Source organism: Candoia aspera, chromosome 8 (genome assembly GCF_035149785.1).
Source record: "Candoia aspera isolate rCanAsp1 chromosome 8, rCanAsp1.hap2, whole genome shotgun sequence".
NCBI classification, from domain to species: Eukaryota; Metazoa; Chordata; class Lepidosauria; order Squamata; family Boidae; genus Candoia; species Candoia aspera.
Genome location: NC_086160.1, coordinates 13,414,374 through 13,435,568, shown reverse-complemented (window position 1 = coordinate 13,435,568; position 21,195 = coordinate 13,414,374). Strand labels below are relative to the sequence as shown.

Genomic DNA, 21,195 nt, shown 5'->3' with positions numbered 1-21,195 from the left:
GTGCACAAAGTCTTCCCGTTACTAAAAAGTCTTTTTAAATATTTTAATTAGCATTGATACACAAATTTAAGTCCCAAATTCATGCAGCTAACACCATATACAATAATTTGGCTTCCTACTTTAAATATTCCTATTTAAAACTTCAGGATTATTTCATGTTCTGACTAGGTCTGCATTAAAAAAATGTCCATGCAAGGTAAATTGCGTTTTATTGCATATGTTAATTGACCCTTGTAATAAAGGGCAAAATCAATAAATCCATAAAATCTAAGTACTGAATTAAAACAAGTCCAAACAAAAAGCCCTTAGCAATTCTGAAAGTATAAAAATAATCTAACCTTACATAAAATTAGAACAATAGCAATTATTATTATAAAATCTAATCTGAATCACATCATTTTCAGAATGAGATGTGTAACCCCTCTTACATACATAGCTAAATTAAGAGTGCCACATTTGTTTGTCCTTTCTAATAAAAATGTTATATAAAAACTAGATGAACTTCCTGGAAAATCTTTAAGATGGGGTATATAAAACATTCTCTTGGATCTTTATACCAAGCACAAGTAGACTTCATATAAAACTTCTACAAAGACTACAGTTTATTATATGTTAGGTAAAGGTAAAGGTTTCCCTTGACATTAAGTCCAGTCATGTCCGACTCTAGGGGGCGGTGCTCATCTCCGTTTCAAAGCCGAAGAGCCGGCGCTTGTCCGTAGACACTTCCCTGGTCATGTGGCCGGCATGACTGAACAGAACACCATTACCTACCCACCAAAGCGGTGCCTATTAATCTGCTCACATTTGCATGTTTTCGAACTGCTAGGTTGGCAGGAGCTGGGACTAGCAATGGGAGCTCACCCCGTCACACGGATTCGAACCACCGACCTTCCGATTGGCAAGCTCGGCAGCTCAGCGGTTTAACCCGCAGTGCCACCACGTCCCTTTATTACATGTTACCTTGCATTAAAAATTAATGGAAACATAGAGTAGTACACAAATGAAAATACGTCTTACTGATACGTGAACAGAGTTGGGTAGCATACAAGATGATGATGATGATTGATATGCAGGATTCTGTAGCTACTTCCTGATTCACAACACAAAGTTACCATGTTGTAATTATACTGAAGCAAACCAATTCTGTAGTCAAAAACCCAACCTTGCCACACTGAAGAGTTAAGCTGGCTATGAGCAGAAGATGCAAACATCAGCTCTCTGGACTGCCCAAAGGACCTTGTCTATAAATATATTGATGAAATTTTAAGAGCAGCATAGTAACAATAGAGGCCTGATGGGATAAATCAAATCCTGATGCAAGAGAACATGTAATGAAATATTGAGAGAGCATACAATGCCCCTAGAAGAGGTCAGCCCTTAATTTCTTAAGAGGCAAAATCGGTATGATGACATCATCCTCTGGCAAGTCTATGATAGGGATAGCAAGATTTACAGCTTGCATACAAAACCACAGTTCTTACACACAATACATAGATTGCTCAGATAGATTTGTCCAAGTTTATCTATCTGTAAAATATAGACTACAATATAACCTTGAGATCAAAAGCTGTACTTTGCACATTAAAGAAACAGCAAAGACAGGAACGAAGATAGTGTGCACAATCACACACACACAGAAAGCTAATTCATCTGCAACAGTTATTAAATTAATATCTATATTAAGACCAGCCTAATATAGCTAAGTAGCATGTTTCATCTTACACAGTTCTAAATACGGTGGACATTGGGGGTTCATCTTACAGAATCTTGAGAGGACTTTTAAATGTGAAGGATCTTTAGTTGTGTGTGTAATAAAGTAATGAAGCAAAAAATAAGCCAATCTTTATTTTTTATCTCCCTAAAACCAACTTTGAACAATTTAGGTTTCTGCCATCATCATAAAATAAAACACTGGTAATCTGTGTGCATCATATTGAATATATCAATATTACAAGGGTAAGCTGCACTAGGTTTGGGGGTGAGGTCTTCCCTGTTTCTCCCTTACTTCCCTGCTGCATGAAGATTAGAAACTTTTCCATCCATTTTAGATGGGTCTTGCAAACCCAAAACCTGGAGCCATGATTTACTCAGCTGAAATCACAGCTTATGAAGGTTTGTTCCTAAATAGGTCGGGCTTAGACTTCAGGTCAGATACTGAAGCTGAAGCTCAAATACTTTGGCCACCTAATGCAAAGAGAGGACTCACTGGAAAAGACCCTGATGCTGGGAAAGACTGAAGGCAAAAGGAGAAGGGGACGGCAGAGGATGAGATGGTTAGATAGCATCAGCGATACAATGAACATGGATTTGAGCAAACTCCGGGAGACAGTGGGGGACAGGAAGGCCTGGCGTGCTCTGGTTCATGGTGTCACGAAGTCAGACACGACTTAACAACTGAACAACAAGACTTCATGTCCAATTACGTGTGGTCTGTTTGGTTTTGACTTGGCATATTGTAAGCACCCAACCAATTGTGATAAACTAAGTCCCACTTAAACAAATTATGGCTCACTATGATTACCTGAACCTTGTCTGAACTTACTGTGATGCCTGAACCCATTAACCACATGGTTAGGATTGAGATGACATGATTAGCTATGACTAAAAAGGAAGCAGAAACACCTGAACTTGGTCTTGCAGCCATGCTTGAGAAGGTCTAGGGAGGGTAGACCAGCCAGAAGATTACTGCAGTCCGTTCTCACAGGTTTGGAGCAGGATGGATATGTTCGTTTACCATTTCCTACCTGCACTGCCTTATGAAAAGATTTCTGATGTTTCATCTAACCTGCATGTCTCAATAAATAAGGGGAGAGTTCATTTGGCCAAAAAGGAAGATCACCTTTCAGAAATACTGCCGTTGCAGTAAATCCTACTCAAGTCCCAGTTAGAAATTGAATCAATCTGCATAGTACCCAGAGGTAGACCTCGTTCATCATTTCTATCTTTTATTGACAAAATAAATTATCTCACTGGAAAATGTTTTTTGAATCAAGCTGGGTGACTTCATGAGTACATCCGTATCTTGTCTTGAATACTATATGGCTACTGCCGCTACCTTTGTCCAGGATGGTTCTTCTACTTTCCCATCTAGCTTAAAGCCTTGGTCTCCCATCCATATACCAACCAATGCCAATCCTGCTTAGCTTTTTGACATAGCCAATAGCAGATACAGTATGCCCAAAATAATTCAGCAATGGTGTAAATCCACAGGTGATAGTAACATCTGCCTGTCAAAAACTGGCCATGGGCATTCAACGGTCACTCCTTAAAAACAACGCTCTGAAAAGCATGTATCAGCAGAACTGTGAGCCAGAGTGAGTTAACCTGAACTATTACTCACACTTCTGTAGCACTGACAGATAACTCGGGGTGTGCGGGTAGGTATTAAGTATAATTATTATTTTAACATCAAAAGGTATATTCAGGTTAGGAAAGCATAATCTTCACTTTCCCAACCTCCAATGAGAAAAAAGTGCCTTGGTTAATTCCTTTCACCTGTTTAGATATTCAAATATACTTGAACAGGACAAGCATGGAATGACAACGTGACTGGGAGAATAATGAAAGATTCAGTACTTAAATTATAAGTCATCTTGGAGCTAAAAGGCAACTTCCTTTTCTCCATCAAAATACAGCTCAAGGTTGGTACAGAAGAGTAGCTTGGTGTCCTGCACCACTCACAGAGGAGAGATTAAACACAGCCAGGGCTTACCTTGGATTTGAAACTGACCTTTTTTATTATTTTTTTTATCCCGCCTTTATTATTTGTATAAATAACCCAAGGCAGGGCCCTACCTCATACTCCCTCCTCCTCCTATTTTCCCCACAACAACAACCCTGTGAGGTGAGTTGGGCTGAGAGGGAGGGACTGGCCCAAAGTCACTGTCTTCTACTGGTTTAAAAATACAATTGTAAAATTACACATGCACAATTCTGTTTGGTCTTAAAACTGCATCATAACTTAATGCAAGGACCGTATTTTTCATTTTGTCCAGTAAAGTTTTACACATAAATCTGAAGGTGACACACAACTTGTAAAACTATGTTCTTATCCTATCCCATCCAGTAGCCTTTAATTTTAATCAAATTAAAAAAAAAATACTTCCTTTATTTTGTCTGCTTTTTACTGCAGGGGTTTGGTACTATTTTATGGCCAGCTTGAATTATGGTTCTCTAAGCTGAATCTCAACAGGTGTGACTCAAATGGCTGATTTTCTCTTGGCTTAGAAAATAGTGTCAGGGCTGGGTTGTAAACAGATGGGAGACCACTCAGAAACCCAGGCCTATAGGCTAGGCTAGGCTTTTAAAAAGCATGTGGAAAGAGGGCAACAGCAAACCACTCCCAGATGTGGGCCAAGAAAACAACACCTGCCAGGAGCCAAGCTCAACCCAACTCTGCTCTGGGTCATGTGTCAGCATTTCCAGGAGGGAACAAAAGCGTTTGTAGAAATATAACAAATATAGTATCACACACCTACTTGATGTGAACCCCCATCTAGTAGAAGACAAGAAAAAGAAGCCCAATTTTATTCCAGGGAGGAGGGTGGGAATTAACTGGGATACGGCTGGGAGCAAACCTACAGGATACAGGACCGATGGCACTTGCATTTCCAAAACGCTCGTTCTCAAGGGGCCCGCCGATCTCCACACCCCACCCCACTTTCACCCCCCCCCCACCCCCCCACAGCGAAGCGGGAGCCTTGTCGCTACTCAACCGGTCGGCAAGACCGATTTCCAACACGCGCCTCGGGAGAGCGCGCCGGAGAGACCGCGAGGTCTGCGGCTCCTGCGGTTGTTTATCATCAGCTCTCCTGGCGTTCCCTTCTCCCGGGAGAGAAAAACAAATGCGATTAAAGAGATTAAACAGAGGCGGCGAGCTAGAAGAGGGGCATCCCCCCCACCCGCCGCCCGGCCGCGGAGACCGGCCGCCGCAGTACCGCACTCCCGGCCTCCCTCTTGCGCGCGAGGGCAATTCTGCACCAGCGCAGGAAAACGGGCAGGAGAGCGCTGCCGGGGCGGGAGGGAGGCGGCAGGGCGCGCCAGCTGGCTCCGGTTCCCCCGTCCGCAGGCAGGTCTGGGGTCTGGGAAAGGTGCGGGCGATGCTGCAGCGGGAAGGGCAGGGTCCGCCCCGCGATGGGGAAGGGCAGCCCCGCTCCCGTCGAAGCTCACCTCGATCCAGCGCCGGGCTTCGGCCAAAGCGGGCTCGGGCGGCGGGACGTTCTGCGGCGGCAGCCTCGGCTCCTCTGCCAGCGCCGACGCCGGGCTGGCCATTTGCAGAGGCGAGCGGCGTCCTGCGGCGGAAGGCTGCCCGCGCTCCCACTAACGGGTCGTCCCAGGCGCCGGCAGGGGAGAAGCCGGGGACCGCCGCCGCCGCCTCCTGCTGCTGCTGCTCCCGGCCGCTGCGGGGCGAAGGGAGGAGTGCCCGCTCGCAGCCCAGCTGGCGATGGTGGCGGTGGCGGCGGCGGCGGCTGCCGCTTCGTGCGTGCGGCGACCCACTGCCGGCGTCCCAGCTGTCCCCGCCTTTTCCTCGCCGGCGCTGAAACTCTGCCTCCGAGCCCGCCTCTTCTCCTGCAACCGAGCCGAGCCGCCGGCTAAAAATAAAGCCGCAGCCAGCCGAGGGAAAGGGCTCAGCCCCGACGGAGCCTCCGGCCCCTGCAAACGCCGAGGCTCTGGTCTTACCGCCGCCGCCGCCAGGCGGGGGAGCCAATCCAGGGCGCTCGCCCGGGCTCCCTTCCCGGGAAAGCTACGCAGGCAGCCGGGACGCGCCTCGCCTGCGCCAGCTGGCCGCGACGCGGATGGCGTTTCCTTCCCTCGCGGCGTGTGGGTGTCCCCGAAAGTCCCGCTTCCCCCAGCACAGCCACACGCAGACCCCCAGCTGGCCGCCCGCAGTAAATATGGCAGGGAGCGAAAGCTGCCCCCTCCTGCGCCTCTAAATCTGCAGGAGCAGTGCCAGGACACCCCACTTCTCGGGGTGCGGGGGAGGCGCTATCGCCAAGGGTTGGAGGTCGCCTGGATTCCCTCACAGGCTTCTCTCGCTCCCTCGCCAACCCCCGCAGACTAGCCCTGAGGACCACAAGGAAGTCCCACCGCGCTGGGGACCACACCTGCATTCCCGGATCCTGCACAGCAGCAGTTCTCAAAGTGCTGTCTGGGGACGCCTGAGGGTCCCCGAGACCCTTTCAGGGGATCTGCAAACTCAAATAAATAAATATTTAAAAAATTCTCAGTTTGAATTTCTAATACAGTAAATATCGACCGATATCACTCACCTGGATTTTATTTTTATTTTCTATTTCTATTTATATGTGATGACTGTATTTATATTTGATACAATTGTATTTATATTTTGTGATTGCTGGTTTAATTGATCGTTTTTACTGTAAACTGCCCAGAGTCCCTCTTGTGGGGGGGATGGGCGGTGGCAAAAATTTGAATAAATAAATAATAATGATAATCCACTCTTGGCAAAGGATTGTTACCTTGCCATGGTGCTGGAGCTTGAGCACCTCAATGATGCCATGAGCTAAACCATGAAGGGCCATCCAAGACGGGAAGGTCATGACAGAGAGGTCAGACTAAATGCGATCCCTGGGGAAGGTAATGGCAACCCACCCCAGTATTCTTGCTGTGAAAACTAAATGGATCAATACAACCAGAGATATGTCGGTATACCATTGGAAGATGAGACCCCCAGGTCGGAAGATGGTCAAAATGCTACTGGGGAGGAACAGAGGATGACTTCAACTAGCCCCAGACATGATGACGCAGCTAGCTCAAAGCCAAAAGGACGGCTAGCGACCGACGGTGCTGGTGGTGAACGGCGAATCCGATGTTCTAAGGATCAACACACCATTGGAACCTGGAATGTAAGATCTATGAGCCAGGGCAAATTGGATGTGGTTATTGGTGAGATGTCAAGATTAGAGATAGACATTTTGGGCGTCAGTGAACTGAACGGGTCACTTCACATCAGATGACCACCAGATCTACTACTGTGGACAAGAGGACCACAGAAGAAATGGAGTAGCCTTCATAATTAATAGTAAAGTGGCTAAAGCAGTGCTTGGATACAATCCAAAAAACGATAGAATGATCTCAATTCGAATTCAGGGCAAGCCATCTAACATCACAGTGATCCAAATATACGCCCCAACCACAGATGCTGAAGAAGCTGAAATAGAGCAGTTCTATGAGGATCTGCAGCACCTACTGGACAACACGCCTAAAACAGATGTTATTTTCATCACGGGAGACTGGAATGCTAAGGTGGGCAGTCAAATGACACCTGGAATTACAGGTAAGCATGGCCTGGGAGAACAAAACGAAGCAGGACATAGGCTGATAGAATTTTGCCAAGACAATTCACTCTGCATAACAAACACTCTCTTCCAACAACCTAAGAGACGGCTTTATACATGGACTTCCCCAGATGGACAACACCGAAATCAGATTGACTACATCCTTTGCAGCCAAAGATGGCAGACATCTGTACAGTCAGTAAAAACAAGACCTGGAGCTGACTGTAGTTCTGATCACGAATTTCTTCTTGCACAATTTAGGATCAGACTAAAGAGATTAGGGAAGACCCACAGATCAGCTAGATATGAGCTCACTAATATTCCTAAGGAATATGCAGTGGAGATGAAGAATAAATTTAAGGGACTGGACTTAGTAGATAGGGTCCCGGAAGAACTCTGGACAGAAGTTCGCAACATTGTTCAGGAGGCAGCAACAAAATACATCCCAAAGAAAGAGAAAACCAAGAAGGCAAAATGGCTGTCTGCTGAGACACTAGAAGTAGCCCAAGAAAGAAGGAAAGCACAAGGCAACAGTGATAGGGGGAGATAAGCTCAATTAAATGCAAAATTCCAGAGGTTAGCCAGAAGAGATAAGGAATTAGTTTTAAACAAGCAATGCGCCGGAAGTGGAAGAAGACAATAGAATAGGAAGGACAAGAGACCTCTTCCAGAAAATTAGAAACATCGGAGGTAAATTCCAGGCCAAAATGGGTATGATCAAAAACAAAGATGGCAAGGACCTAACAGAAGAAGAAGAGATCAAGAAAAGGTGGCAAGAATATACAGAAGACCTGTATAGGAAGGATAACACTATCGGGGATAGCTTTGACGGTGTGGTCAGGGAACTAGAGCCAGACATCCTGAAGAGTGAGGTTGAATGAGCCTTAAGAAGCATTGCTAATAACAAGGCAGCAGGAGACGACGGCATCCCAGCTGAACTGTTCAAAATCTTGCAAGATGATGCTGTCAAGGTAATGCATGCTATATGCCAGCAAATTTGGAAAACACAAGAATGGCCATCAGACTGGAAAAAATCAACTTATATCCCCATACCAAAAAAGGGGAACACTAAAGAATGTTCAAACTATCAAACAGTGGCACTCATTTCACATGCCAGTAAGGTAATGCTCAAGATCCTGCAAGGTAGACTTCAGCAATTCATGGAGCGAGAATTGCCAGATGTACAAGCTGGGTTTAGAAAAGGCAGAGGAACTAGGGACCAAATTGCCAATATCCACTGGATAATGGAAAAAGCCAGGGAGTTTCAGAAAAACATCTATTTCTGTTTTATTGACTATTCTAAAGCCTTTGACTGTGTGGACCATAACAAACTCTGGCAAGTTCTTGGTGGTATGGGGATACCAAGTCATCTTCTATGCCTCCTGAAGAATCTGTATAACAACCAAATAGCAACAGTAAGAACAGACCACGGAACAACGGACTGGTTTAAGATTGGGAAAGGAGTACGGCAGGGCTGTATACTCTCACCCTACCTATTCAACTTGTATGCAGAACACATCATGCGACATGCTGGGCTTGAGGAATCCAAGGCTGGGGTTAAAATCACTGGAAGAAACATTAACAATCTCAGATATGCAGATGATACCACTTTGATGGCTGAAAGCGAAGAGGAACTGAGGAGCCTTATGATGAAGGTGAAAGAAGAAAGTGCAAAAGCTGGCTTGCAGCTAAACCTCAAAAAAACCAAGATTATGGCAACCAGCTTGATTGATAACTGGCAAATAGAGGGAGAAAATGTAGAAGCAGTGAAAGACTTTGTATTTCTAGGTGCGAAGATTACTGCAGATGCTGACTGCAGTCAGGAAATCAGAAGACGCTTAATCCTTGGCAGAAGAGCAATGACAAATCTCGATAAAATAGTTAAGAGCAGAGACATCACACTGACAACAAAGGTCCGCATAGTTAAAGCAATGGTGTTCCCCGTAGTAACATATGGCTGCGAGAGCTGGACCATAAGGAAGGCTGAGAGAAGGAAGATCGATGCTTTTGAACTGTGGTGTTGGAGGAAAATGCTGAGTGCCTTGGACTGCAAGAAGATCAAACCAGTCTATCCTCCAGGAAATCAAGCCAGACTGCTCACTTGAGGGAACGATATTAAAGGCAAAACTGAAATACTTTGGCCACATAATGAGAAGACGGGACACCCTGGAGAAGATGCTGATGCTAGGGAGAGTGGAGGGCAAAAGGAAGAGGGGCCGACCAAGGGCAAGGTGGATGGATGACATTCTAGAGGTGACGGACTCGTCCCTGGGGGAGCCGGGGGTGTTGACGACCGACAGGAAGCTCTGGCGTGGGCTGGTCCATGAAGGCACGAAGAGTCGGAAGCGACTGAACGAATAAACAACAACAACAATAATAATCCAATGTGTTTTGGGGTCCTTGACCATTTTTAAGAATGTAAAGGGGTCCTGAGACCGAAATGTTTGAGAACCGGCTGCTCTACAGAAAGTTGACATCACGGCTGACAGTTGGGGGGGAAAGACTGTCCTAGATTAGCCCACCAAACTGGCTTTGGCTAATCTCAAGAACCTCCCTGGGCCTAAACCTGTTGAATCCATAGGTGGAGGCCACCAGGAGACCCAGGCTAGGCTGCCAAGTAAAAAAAATAATAATATTGTAACCTGCAAGAAGACAATGGCAATAGTCAGGCAACTGGCCTAGTCAGACCCAAAAGATGGGTCTCTCTAGCATAGTGTTTCTCAACCTTGGCAGCTTTAAGATGTGTGGACTTCAACTCCCAGAATTCCCCAGCCAGCATGGCTGGCTAGGGAATTCTGAGAGTTGAAGTCCACACATCTTAAAGCTGCCAAGGTTGAGAAACACTGCGCTAGGAGATACCCACAGAATCATGTATGATGATTTTCATGTGGTCCCATCATAAACCTCATGCGCCCTTCTCCTCTTGTCCAGGTATGATGCACAGGTGTCAGCATGTTATGGTCAAAAATGTCAAGATGGGGACCATGATGGAGCGATCAAAGCTCCATTTGTTTTTACAGGTGTCACCATCTTGACTTTTTTGACCATACCCTGTGGAAACCCCTGTCTCCACCCCTACTTGAGTCAGCAGAAAACTATACATAAAGTTGCTTTGGTTTGAAGGAATTATACTCACCTGACTCCCCTACCCAGGTGGAGGATCAACCTTGGATGGTGTTGGAGGAAGGGAAAAATCATGAACCACCAAAAAAAAGCAACATACTGCTTTAGCTGTGACTAGGGATGAGATGTTGCACCAAAGTCCCCTTATTTTGAGACAAGCAGATTTTGGCTGTTTAACCAGGGGAAAATCTGTGCCTCTTTCAGCTGAGCATCATCCAGTAGCTGTGCTTTCAGTTGCTATGGAAACAGGCCGAGCAATAATCTAAGATACCACTACGTTTTTTAAAATCACTATCTGCCTATAGCTTTGCATAATTTTCCCGGAACAGAGAGAAAGAGAGAGAGAGAGTGTGTATCCAGTATCCTATATCAACCAATAATGTTATTCTCTCAGGCCGAATATCACACTGGAAAGGAAGGGTTGAATCCCAGCCTTTTTCCCTCTTTCTGAGTAGAAGTAAACCAAGATGACTTTACAGAGGCCTGAAGCCCCAATCTCCTGTAATGGTATGTGGGAAAGCCTTAGGAGCGGGGCGAAGAGATGCAGCCTAGGGAACAGTCAGATAAAAAGTAGCATAGCCCACAGCCGGATAGTAGGCAGGGCAAGAGGCTGAGAAGGGACCCTCCCTAGTTTCTATGCTGTAAAGGAGATGGAGGAGAATTGTACTTTCAGACTTGCAAGATTCTGTTAATGTCTTTTACAATACAGGTAGTCCCCACTTAACAACCATTCGTTTAGTGACAGTTCAGACTTGTAACAGTGCTGGGATAACTGATTTACAACCAGTCCTCACACTTACAACTGTTGCAGCATCCCTGCATCACATGATCACAGTTTGGGCGCTTGGTAATTGGTTCGCATTTATGACCTTCACAGCATCCCATGATCACGTGATCGCGATTTTCAATCTTCCCGGCAGGCTTCTGGAAAGCCAAATCAATGGGGAACCACATGATTTGCGAAATAACCATGTGGTTTCCTTAATGCCCATGGTGATTCACTTAATGACCGCCACAAAAAAAGGTCATAAAATCAGGTCAGATTCACTTAATGACTGGTTTGCTTAGCAACCGAAATTCTGGTCCCAGTTGAGTTCTAGTCCCGCCTTAGGCATGAAAGCTGGCTGGGTGACCTTGGGCCAGTCACACTCTCTCAGCCCAACTTACCTCACAGGGTTGTTGTTGTGGGGAAAATAGGAGGAGGAAGGAGTATTAGATATGTTCATTGCCTTGAGTTATTTATAAAAATAAGAAAGGAGGGATAGAAAATAAATAAATAAATAAAATTAGCTCATCTGACAGTGCTTTCTGTCTGGTCTACCTGGTAAGGCTGACATCTATAGAAACTAAACTAATTTTAGTTTCCCTCCATTTCTAATTTTTTCCAGCCTTTCCAGTTTATTTTGTCTCCCGTCAATAATTTTTTTAAACCTGCATGAAAACCTTAAATGTATTTTGTAGAGCCATGCACATTTTGAAAATGATTTGGAAGAAATGTTATACACCTTGTGTAAACACAGCACCTGTCTGCTATTTGTTAAAGCAGACCATCTTTTTTCAGGCTTCACTGAAAGCCTAAGGGAAAAAAAGCATGACTGCTTTTATAATTTTTATAGTTTCATTATGAATCAATTCGTTGAAGCACCTATGTCTTTTTTTTCCAGGCTTCGTATTTCTACTGATCTGCTCCCTGCAACCTGAACGTTAATTCTACAGCAAAGCAGTTAATTGGACAAGTCCTTTCTGTTTTGAATCCTATAACTGAGCCTGTTTGATATAAGGTGAAATATGGCAAAGTAGGTAATATTTTGGCTATTTAATTTAAATTCCAATATAAATTAGATATTTATTTTATATTTTGTATTTTTTAAGTCATTGTGAGTCACTGTGATCAATAAAGATTAATGAAGGGGGGCCACAGTAGATAGAGCAATGATGCAAAGCAGGTGTGGTCACATCACTCATTTGAGCAAGGCTGGAATTTTCCAAAGGGGTTCATTTGTTAAATGGTGATACGGGTAGTCCTCACTTAATGACCACAATTGAGACTGGAGTTTCAGTTGCTAAGTGAGGCAGTCATTAAGTGAATCTGACCCAATTTTATGACTTTTTGGAGTGGTCGTTAAGCAAATCACTGTGCGGGTTAAGTGAACCACATGGTCGTTAAGCGAATAACATGGTTTCCCATTGAATGTGCTTGCCAGAAGCCAGCCAGGAAGGTTGAAAATGGCGATCATGGGATCATGGGATAATGCAACAGTCATAAATGTGAAGTGTTTGCCAAGTGTCCAAATTGTGATCACATGACTGTGGGGATGCTGCGACAGTTGTAAGTATAAGTATTGGTTGTAAGTCGGTTTTTTCAGCACCGTCGTAAGTCCAAACCATCACTAAATGATGGTTGTTAAGTGAGGACTACCAGTAAAACTGTTTTAGGCCTTATATTATCATTTTCATTTGCTTCCTATTTCAGAATGGTGGAAAATCACAGCAATCATTTGCAGTCATACTGTGCAAGTTTAAAAAATATGTAAAGAATCTATTTAAATCAGGGTGTCTTTTCATGTATGCCTCTGAATAATTCTAACAAAAAAGTCAGCATATTTAATAAATTCAATCTAATATAGTGCTTGTCTTATTCAGCACCATGTTTGAAGAAAGGTTCAGAAAAATCAGGAATAGGAGCAATTTATTCTTAAATTGTTGTTTTTAATCCTAATGTGTGAACTGTTTAGAGCTGCCTTCATGACTGAAGCAGCATACAAGTTGACAGAACAAATAAATGTGCCAGTAAACAAAATTAAGGTGATCAAGGACTGGAAACTGATCAGAAGATTGCAGAAACTAGGTATATTTGCTCATGAGAAGAAATAAGTAAAGGGAGATATTGCTGCAAATCTCCAAATACCTCACAGGTACCACACAGGACACAGAATACTGATTTTGGGTTATTGAGGTAATGAGTTCCCCTTTGCTGGACAGCCAGCTGTCTGCAATTTGTTAATTTGGATTCCTGCAGTGAGCAGGGGGTAGGACTTGATGGCCTCACTGGCCCTTTGATTCTGTAAATGGAAGTGATCCAACGGGGGTGATCCTTTTGTTTGTCAGGGCAGAGGTCATGCAAAGATTGTGCTACACAAATGAGCTATATTCCTTTTATAATTGCCTCGTCTCCAATTCTTCAATAAATATTGTGATTTTTGTCTTGGATTTAACATGTATCTCTTGTGCTGCAGATAGGATAGAGTATTTGTCTATTTATTTATTTATTTTTGCTCTGCTGCCTTTTATCAAGGCACATCTTGCTAGACAGACCTTGATAGCACATTGTCCAACATAGCATAAGCAAGCTGTGTAATTCAAACAACATATCATTGTGCTCTTTGGCACTCTCCAATGAATGTTGGGGAATGCCCCTTCAACATTACACATGAAAGCATCCTTAACAGTCATCATATTGAGTTGACTTGAGCCACCCTGATGTAGGGATTGGAATGCTGAAGTTATTATCATGAGCTTCACGGCTAAAGAGGTATACGATCGCTTTTGATTATCTTGGCTTAGTAGCATCTCTGCCTAACCTACATGGCAAGGCTGCTGTGAAGAAAAATGTGGGGGCATGTGCTGCTATAAACTCCTTGGAGGAAGAATGGGGTAAATGCCCCTCATTATGAGTATTAAACTGCTAACCTGTCTGATTCAGATAGAATTATATGGTCCAACTGGAGAATAGACCAAATATAATCACATAAATACTGGATAATTTGTCTGTGGTGGTATGGCATATGAAGAAATTCAAAAGCCTTTATCCTGCATATAAATCCAGCCAGGTATCATAACTACATATTTCCTAAAGGTTTCCTACAACAGATGTTGATGGAGAGGTGTTTCCCCTTTGATCTGCTAAATGTGTACACTGTATGATGGTGTGATATGATGAAACAGTGGCCTGGGATGCTTGATGTTGGCTCTCTATTATCCCCAATAATAGGAGTTGACTGATAATTGAGAAGCAAAATGTACTTGCTTTTAGTGTCTTTTTCCATTGGTAAGACCGAAGGATCTACTTTGCAATCATTTTGAAGTGGAATCTTCTTGTGCTAGTTTATCAGGAGACCCAAGGTAGATGGTAATCATTGACAAGGCTTTTTGTCTTATAACTGTCTAGCCTCATTCATGGAGTTTACAGGTAGCCCTGTTTCCCATTTCCTGTGTTTTTCTATTGCTGCTGCTTTTTTTTAAATAATTTTTATTAAGAGATTTTACATATCTAATAAGAAATTCATTCAAAGAAAAATATATAGCAAAGTAAGTGTGAAAAAGAAAAAAAAAGGAAAAGGAAAGGAAAGGAAAGGAAAAGGAAAAAGAGAGAGAAAAGATAGAGAAAAGAAAAAGAAAATAAAAAAAAAACAGAATGCTGGCTGAGGTGTTCTGGGAGTTGACATCCACATATCTTAAAGTTGCCAAAGTTGAGAAACACTGACACCCTGGAGAAGATGCTGATGCTAGGGAGAGTGGAGGGCAAAAGGAAGAGGGGCCGACCAAGGGCAAGGTGGGTGGATGATACTCTAGATGAATTCGTCCCTGGGGGAGCTGGGGGTGTTGACGACCGACAGGAAGCTCTGGCGTGGGCTGGTCCATGAAGTCACGAAGAGTCGGAAGTGACTAAATGAATAAACAACAAGGGAAGTTAAGAGAAGGAAGATCGATGCTTTGGAACTGTGGTGTTGGAGGAGAATCCTGAGAGTGCCTTGGACTGCAAGAAGATCAAACCAGTCCATCCTCCAGGAAATAAAGCCAGACTGCTCACTTGAGGGAATGGTATTAAAGGCAAAACTGAAATACTTTGGCCACATCATGAGAAGACAGGACACCCTGGAGAAGATGCTGATGCTAGGGAGAGTGGAGGGCAAAAGGAAGAGGGGCCGACCAAGGGCAAGGTGGATGGATGATATTCTAGAGGTGACGGACTCGTCCCTGGGGGAGCTGGGGGTGGTGACGACCGACAGGAAGCTCTGGCATGGGCTGGTCCATGAAGTCACGAAGAGTCGGAAGCGACTGAACGAATAAACAACAACTGTATAAAGAAATGGCTTCCGATATCCCTCTTGGCAGTTCTACAATTAAAATCTACAAGACAAAACAAGAAGTTCTACAATTCTAATCAGACCACTATCTCCAATTTCATTCTGATTCCCTTTTTTCTATAACCTATTCTTCCTAATCAGCAAACCCATTAATCACAAAGTCATTTTCTTTTTCACACAAAAAGTCCATAGGAGATTTCCAGTCACTGATGAGTGTCAATGTCACCAACCGTTCCTCATGGTGGGTAATGCCGAATCTTTCCATCTTCTACTGCTGCTTCTTACATTTCTCTGATCCAAGAAAATAATTTACAGAGAAAAATATGGCATACCTGCAAAATCTCTTTTAATTGTTCGGAGCCACACTATTTGCTTGAAAACACATTTACTGTAGGCTAAGAAAAGGAAAAGTCTGGGATGCTCATGCTGGGCATGGTATCTCTCAAAAATGTATTAGTCATATCCTTGAACTGACAGGTTTCAGGTCAGATCTATTAAACAGGAAAGCAAAGTTGTTAAAACCTGTTGATGATAAGCTAGCCAATCCTTCTGCCAGTCAGACTAAGACTGTCTACACTTGACAGACACAATATGCAGGTCAAATTATGGCTATAAAACGGCATCCACGTATGCTCCAATGAATTGTTCAGAGCAAAGACGACAACCAGTGTTATTCTTGTTTTGAACTGAACTGGAACAGATCCAAAAAGTCTAGCAGCACTTCCTTGAACCTGCCTCCACCAATTTCATGTTGTTCCAAGGATTTCCTTCCTTTGAATAGCTCAGAAGCCTGTTCCTTTCACAATGTCTCCCACCTCAACTGGGGCTTAGGATGTAGATTATGAATTATGAAATAGCACTGCTAAGTTGCTTTCAACCACTGCCAGGTATGGAGTAGGAATCAAACCTCCTGTGCATCTTTTAAACAATATTTGACATAGTTTAAAACAAGCCATTATGCTATGGTTTCTACTTGCCAGCTTTTTTGGGGGCCTGTCTTTTATGATTTGCAAGCCTTAGCAGATACGTTCCATGCTGGGGAAAGAAATCGCCTGCTAATTTCTGCAGTTCCAGCTATTGATGGCGCCACAGAAACTTTGTCTTATCTTCGGCATGATACAACAAATGATCTTACAGGATATCACCATGGTGGGGTTTATCTATGTTAATAGCAAAGTCAGTTCTCCGAGTGATGGTCCTTGTTACAGACCAAAGGGCTCCACTTCTGGGTGGCACCAATGCACTGAAAAGAGATATCTGTAGATGTGGATGATCTGGCAGGAGTAGAAAAAAACTTTAGCAAACACACACATATATTGTGACGTATACTCACGCCTTGAAGAAACGGATCCAGAACTGAGCATACAGATAGTCCTCACTTAATTAGCACAACTGGGACCAGAATTTCAGTTGCTAAGCAAAGCAGTCATTAAGCAAATCTGACCCGATTTTACCGCCTTTTTTGTGGCAGTCATTAAGCAAATCACTGCAGGTGTTTAAGCTAACGATGTGGTCATTAAGCAAATCACACAGTTCCCCACTGATTTTGCTTGCCAGAAACCAGCCAGGAAGGTTGAAGATGGCAATCACGTGAACGTGGGATGCTGCAATGGTCATAAATGTGAACCAGTTGCCAAGCGCCTGAATTGTGATCATATGACCGAGGGGACGCTGCGACAGTTGTAAGCATGGGGACCGGCCATAAGTCATTTTTTCCACCACCTTCATATGTCAGAACCATCACTAAATGAATGGTTGTTAAGCAAGGATTGCCTGTAAAGACTGAGAATAAAGGGTAGACTGATAATTGGGAAGCAAAATGTACTTTTGCATTAAGATGGGAAATGCAGACTTTTAATGTCTTTTTCCATTGGTAAGATTTATTTTATTTTATTTTATAAATTTATTCACCACCCATCTCTCCCCTACGGGGGACTCTGGGCAGCTTACAATAAAACAAGATTAAAATATAAAACCATTACGATTACAAAATACAAAAAAAATATAAATATAATAAAATCTACATGGCGAAGAGATCTTAATCAGACCTTCAGTGTGGTAGGTCCCTCCGAATCACTTCATGGCACTAGCCATCCCCAGGTGTAATAATTTGCCCTCCCGTTCCAAGCCTGCTGGCAAAACCAGGACTTTAGTCTTTTTCGGAAGTCCAGGAGCGAGGGGGCTTGTCTCACCTCTGGGGGAAGGATGTTCCAAAGGGCGGGAGCTACAGCAGAGAAGGCAGGCTTCCAAGACCCCGCTAGATGGAATTCTTTTGTAGATGGGGTCCCTAACATGCCCTCCCTGCATGACCGGGTGGGGCGGGTCGATGTAATAGGGATGAGACGGTCCCTCAGATATCCTGGCCCCATGCCATGTAGATTGCAGGATCTACTTCGTAATCATTTTGAAGTGGAATCATTTTGAAGTATCATCCATATGCACAGAATAGTGCAGTTCAGGAGGGTTAGGGAAATAAAAAAATAGAGCACTCTGGAATGGAATGGCCCTAGGATGACTTCATCGTGGCTCTGCATGTTATCTGATATGAGGGGAGAAATACTTTCAACTTCTGGAGGTACAACTGGGTGGCAGGAATAGTTGCAAAGCCAAAAAGTTTCCTCCCTTTGAAAAAGAGGCTGGGGGAAGGATTGGTCCTCCACCCTTCGTGTGGTGGCTCCAGCCCAGATCAGGCCACAGCATGTCTTTTAAAAAATGACAGGAAACCACACCAAAGGAGGCTGTAATACCAGTTGTCTAGGAAACAGATTGGCAACCCACTGCCCAGAACCCTTTGGCAAGCTGGAGTTCTGGTGTTAAAATAGCGTTTCCCCCCTTATTTTGACATCATCCAAGGATAGCTTCAAGAAATATAAAGTTGCTTATTCTTCATTACCTCTTACCTTGGGGAGACGTCATGGAACCAGCAGTGACTAAGAACAGAAGCCTCAGAGGCAGATGACTTCATCATGGCTCTGCGTGTTATCTGTGTGTTTTCTGATGTGATTGGCAACGAGGACAGCAAATTCATACCAGTCTCATTTTTCTGCCAAGGAAGGGTAGAAAACACTGTACAGGTAGTTCTCCCCTAATGACCATTCCTTTAGTGACAGTTCAGACTTATGACTGTGCTGAAAAAACTGACTTGCAACTGGTGCTCACACTTAGGACTGTTGCAGCATCCCCTTGGTCACATGATCACAATTTGGGTGCTTGGCAACTGGTTTGCCTTTATGGCCATCACAGCATCCTGTGATCACATGATCACCATTTTTGACCTTCCCAGCTGGTTTCTGGCAAGCAAAATCAATGGGGAACCATGTGATTCGCTTAAAGACCACGTGGTTCGCTTAATGACTGTGGTGATTCACTTAATGGCTGCCGCAAAAAGGTCATAAAATCGGGTTGGGTTTGCTTCATGACTGCTTTGCTTAGCAACCGAAATGCCAGTCTCAGCTGTGGTCATTAAGCGAAGACTACTTGTAGCTCAGTAGTGGGGAAAGGACCTAAAGTTGATAAGGTTAGCCTAAGTAATTGCATGTGTCAAACACTTAGGAGAACAAGAAAGTACTGTATTGTGCAGTTATATGGGTATCTATCTATCTATCTATCTATCTCTATCTTGGGACTTAATTCTGAGCAAACATGCATTACAGAGCTGTACATCTGTTTAGAAATGAGGCACACAGGCCTGCTCTAAAATAAAGTGGTCATTTGTATGAAGCATGCCCAAACACCATCTCAGCCCCCACACTAGCATGAACACCAGTTAATGCTTGCCTTCTATCATCCCTAGAAGTAACACTTGTATTTTAGGGTCCCTTATCCTCATTCCATGCACATGTTCTCTACGTTGCGTTCTTTGTATGTTACTACAAAACTGCTTTAGAAGAAATGCTTTTCAAAGTGCTTACTCATGGAAGCGTGATGATTTGCTGGAAAGTTGCCCAAGAATGTGGAGGAACATAATGGTTCTCACCAGCAGTTCTTCCTTTTCAACAAATCATTCAGGAAAGGTTGGGGGTGAACTATGATTCATGCTCCTTCTGGTCTTCATAGATTTCTATGTGTATTAAACAAGAATGAGAAGAATGGGGGTTATTAGGTGACTTCAAAACTTGTGGTGTCAATTCAGGATAAGGAAATGGGTCAGGAAGCCAAGATAAAAGCAGCTTGGAGCAAAAGTGAAATTGTAAGGGAAGAACAGAAAGTAAAAAGTTGGGGAAAGGAGGATATTGGTATAAATGCCAAAAGTCAAGATTTTTCTCATGCAAGGCAATATATTTTAGCTTCAACCATTGAAGTTTGTACTTGCATGATGTATTGTAATTTATAATTAAATGAGAAAAGGAGAGAGAAAGAAGACATGACTGGAAATATATGTGTATACAGTATGTATTTACTTTTAAGCAGCAGAAAAAAAATTAAACTGGATTTGGCTGTAGAGTGCTAGATTTGGAAATCCAATATGGGGTGAGCTAACCTCTTATTTTAAATATGAGGCAAGTCAGATAATTCTTGGCAGATATTTTAATACTTTACCAAATGCTGGCTGGAGAATTCTGGGAGTTGAAGTCCACACATCTTAAAGTTGCCAAAGATGAGAAACACTGCTTTATAGTCTTGAGAAATGATAGATGTTTTGTTATCTTGGCAATTCCACATAAATGTGTTCATCCCACGGTCCTTTCAGTGTCTTTCAGCTTTTGTCATTCTCTGCCCATTTCCTACCAAATCTAGCACTCTCAATACAACTGTCCCACGAACAATAGTAAAGTTACCTGTTCTGCTTTGTTTACGCTACAGTCGGTCTGTGTTAGCCTACCTGATAGGCTAAGTCCAATTTAGTAGTAATCATGGCTGCTTCCATGTCAGATGATATGGCAAATCCCAGTTATCTACAATTTAATGGGGTGGATGTCCTCCATTTTAGACAATATCCCAGCCATCTTTGTGGTAGTTGGCTGGACAACACTGCCTTTGGTTTATGTTTTTATGAAAAGCAAAAACCAATGGTGATAGTCCAGGCTGTGCCTGAAAAAGGGAATTAACTTTAGGTGGTTATCCTGCTGGGTTTGGATATCTCACAGAGCTGGAGAAAATAAATGTTTAATCAACCATGGTTAAAAATTATGCCCAAAGCTCTCCTTCTGAACTATAATGTCATGAGTGCCGTTGAGCTAAAGTCATCAGCGCAATGGCACACATGACAATGACAAGGAAATAGGTGAAGGGGTACAAGTTAAGTAGCCATCAACCCACAACGACTAACGGCCAACAAACAATAGCTAAACGGATCACGGAGCCACCCAAACCATCAGCGGCAATACAACGGGGATCGCCCAGCTGAAAGCAATCAGCAGAGGAATGGAAACCTGATGATGGGCGATCCCGGAAACCCTCACCCACCGGCAGGGCAACGCATGGGACAAAGGGGGGTGACGTGACCGTGAGCGAGGGGGCGCTGACCGGCGCGGGGTATTTAAACCCCGCACCGGCGCGCTCCTGTCACTCTCAGCTTTTTTCTACCAACGCTGTACCTGCCCTGCAATAAACCAGAGCCTGATCCGCAAACCAGTGTCTGAGTGTTATTCAGAGGTAGGCAGCGCATGACATAAAGCTGAGAGTCATAAACTCAGCCTCGCCGAGCCCCACCGGACGACAACGAGCCGCGGGAGGAGTAGACGGCG

The 21,195-nt window shown here is 43.7% G+C and overlaps 1 protein-coding gene across 1 annotated transcript in view; it reads right to left on the bottom strand.

The window, feature by feature from the left end:
• LIMCH1 (LIM and calponin homology domains 1) overlaps positions 1–5,601 on the bottom strand; it is a 206,689-nt gene extending 201,088 nt beyond the window's left edge. Inside the window, exon 1 of the mRNA XM_063309659.1 lies at positions 5,170–5,601. Within this exon, the coding sequence (XP_063165729.1) occupies positions 5,170–5,271 (102 nt within the window). The 5' untranslated portion in view covers positions 5,272–5,601. The remainder of the gene's footprint in view (positions 1–5,169) is intronic.
• Between the last annotated feature and the right edge of the window lie 15,594 nt (positions 5,602–21,195).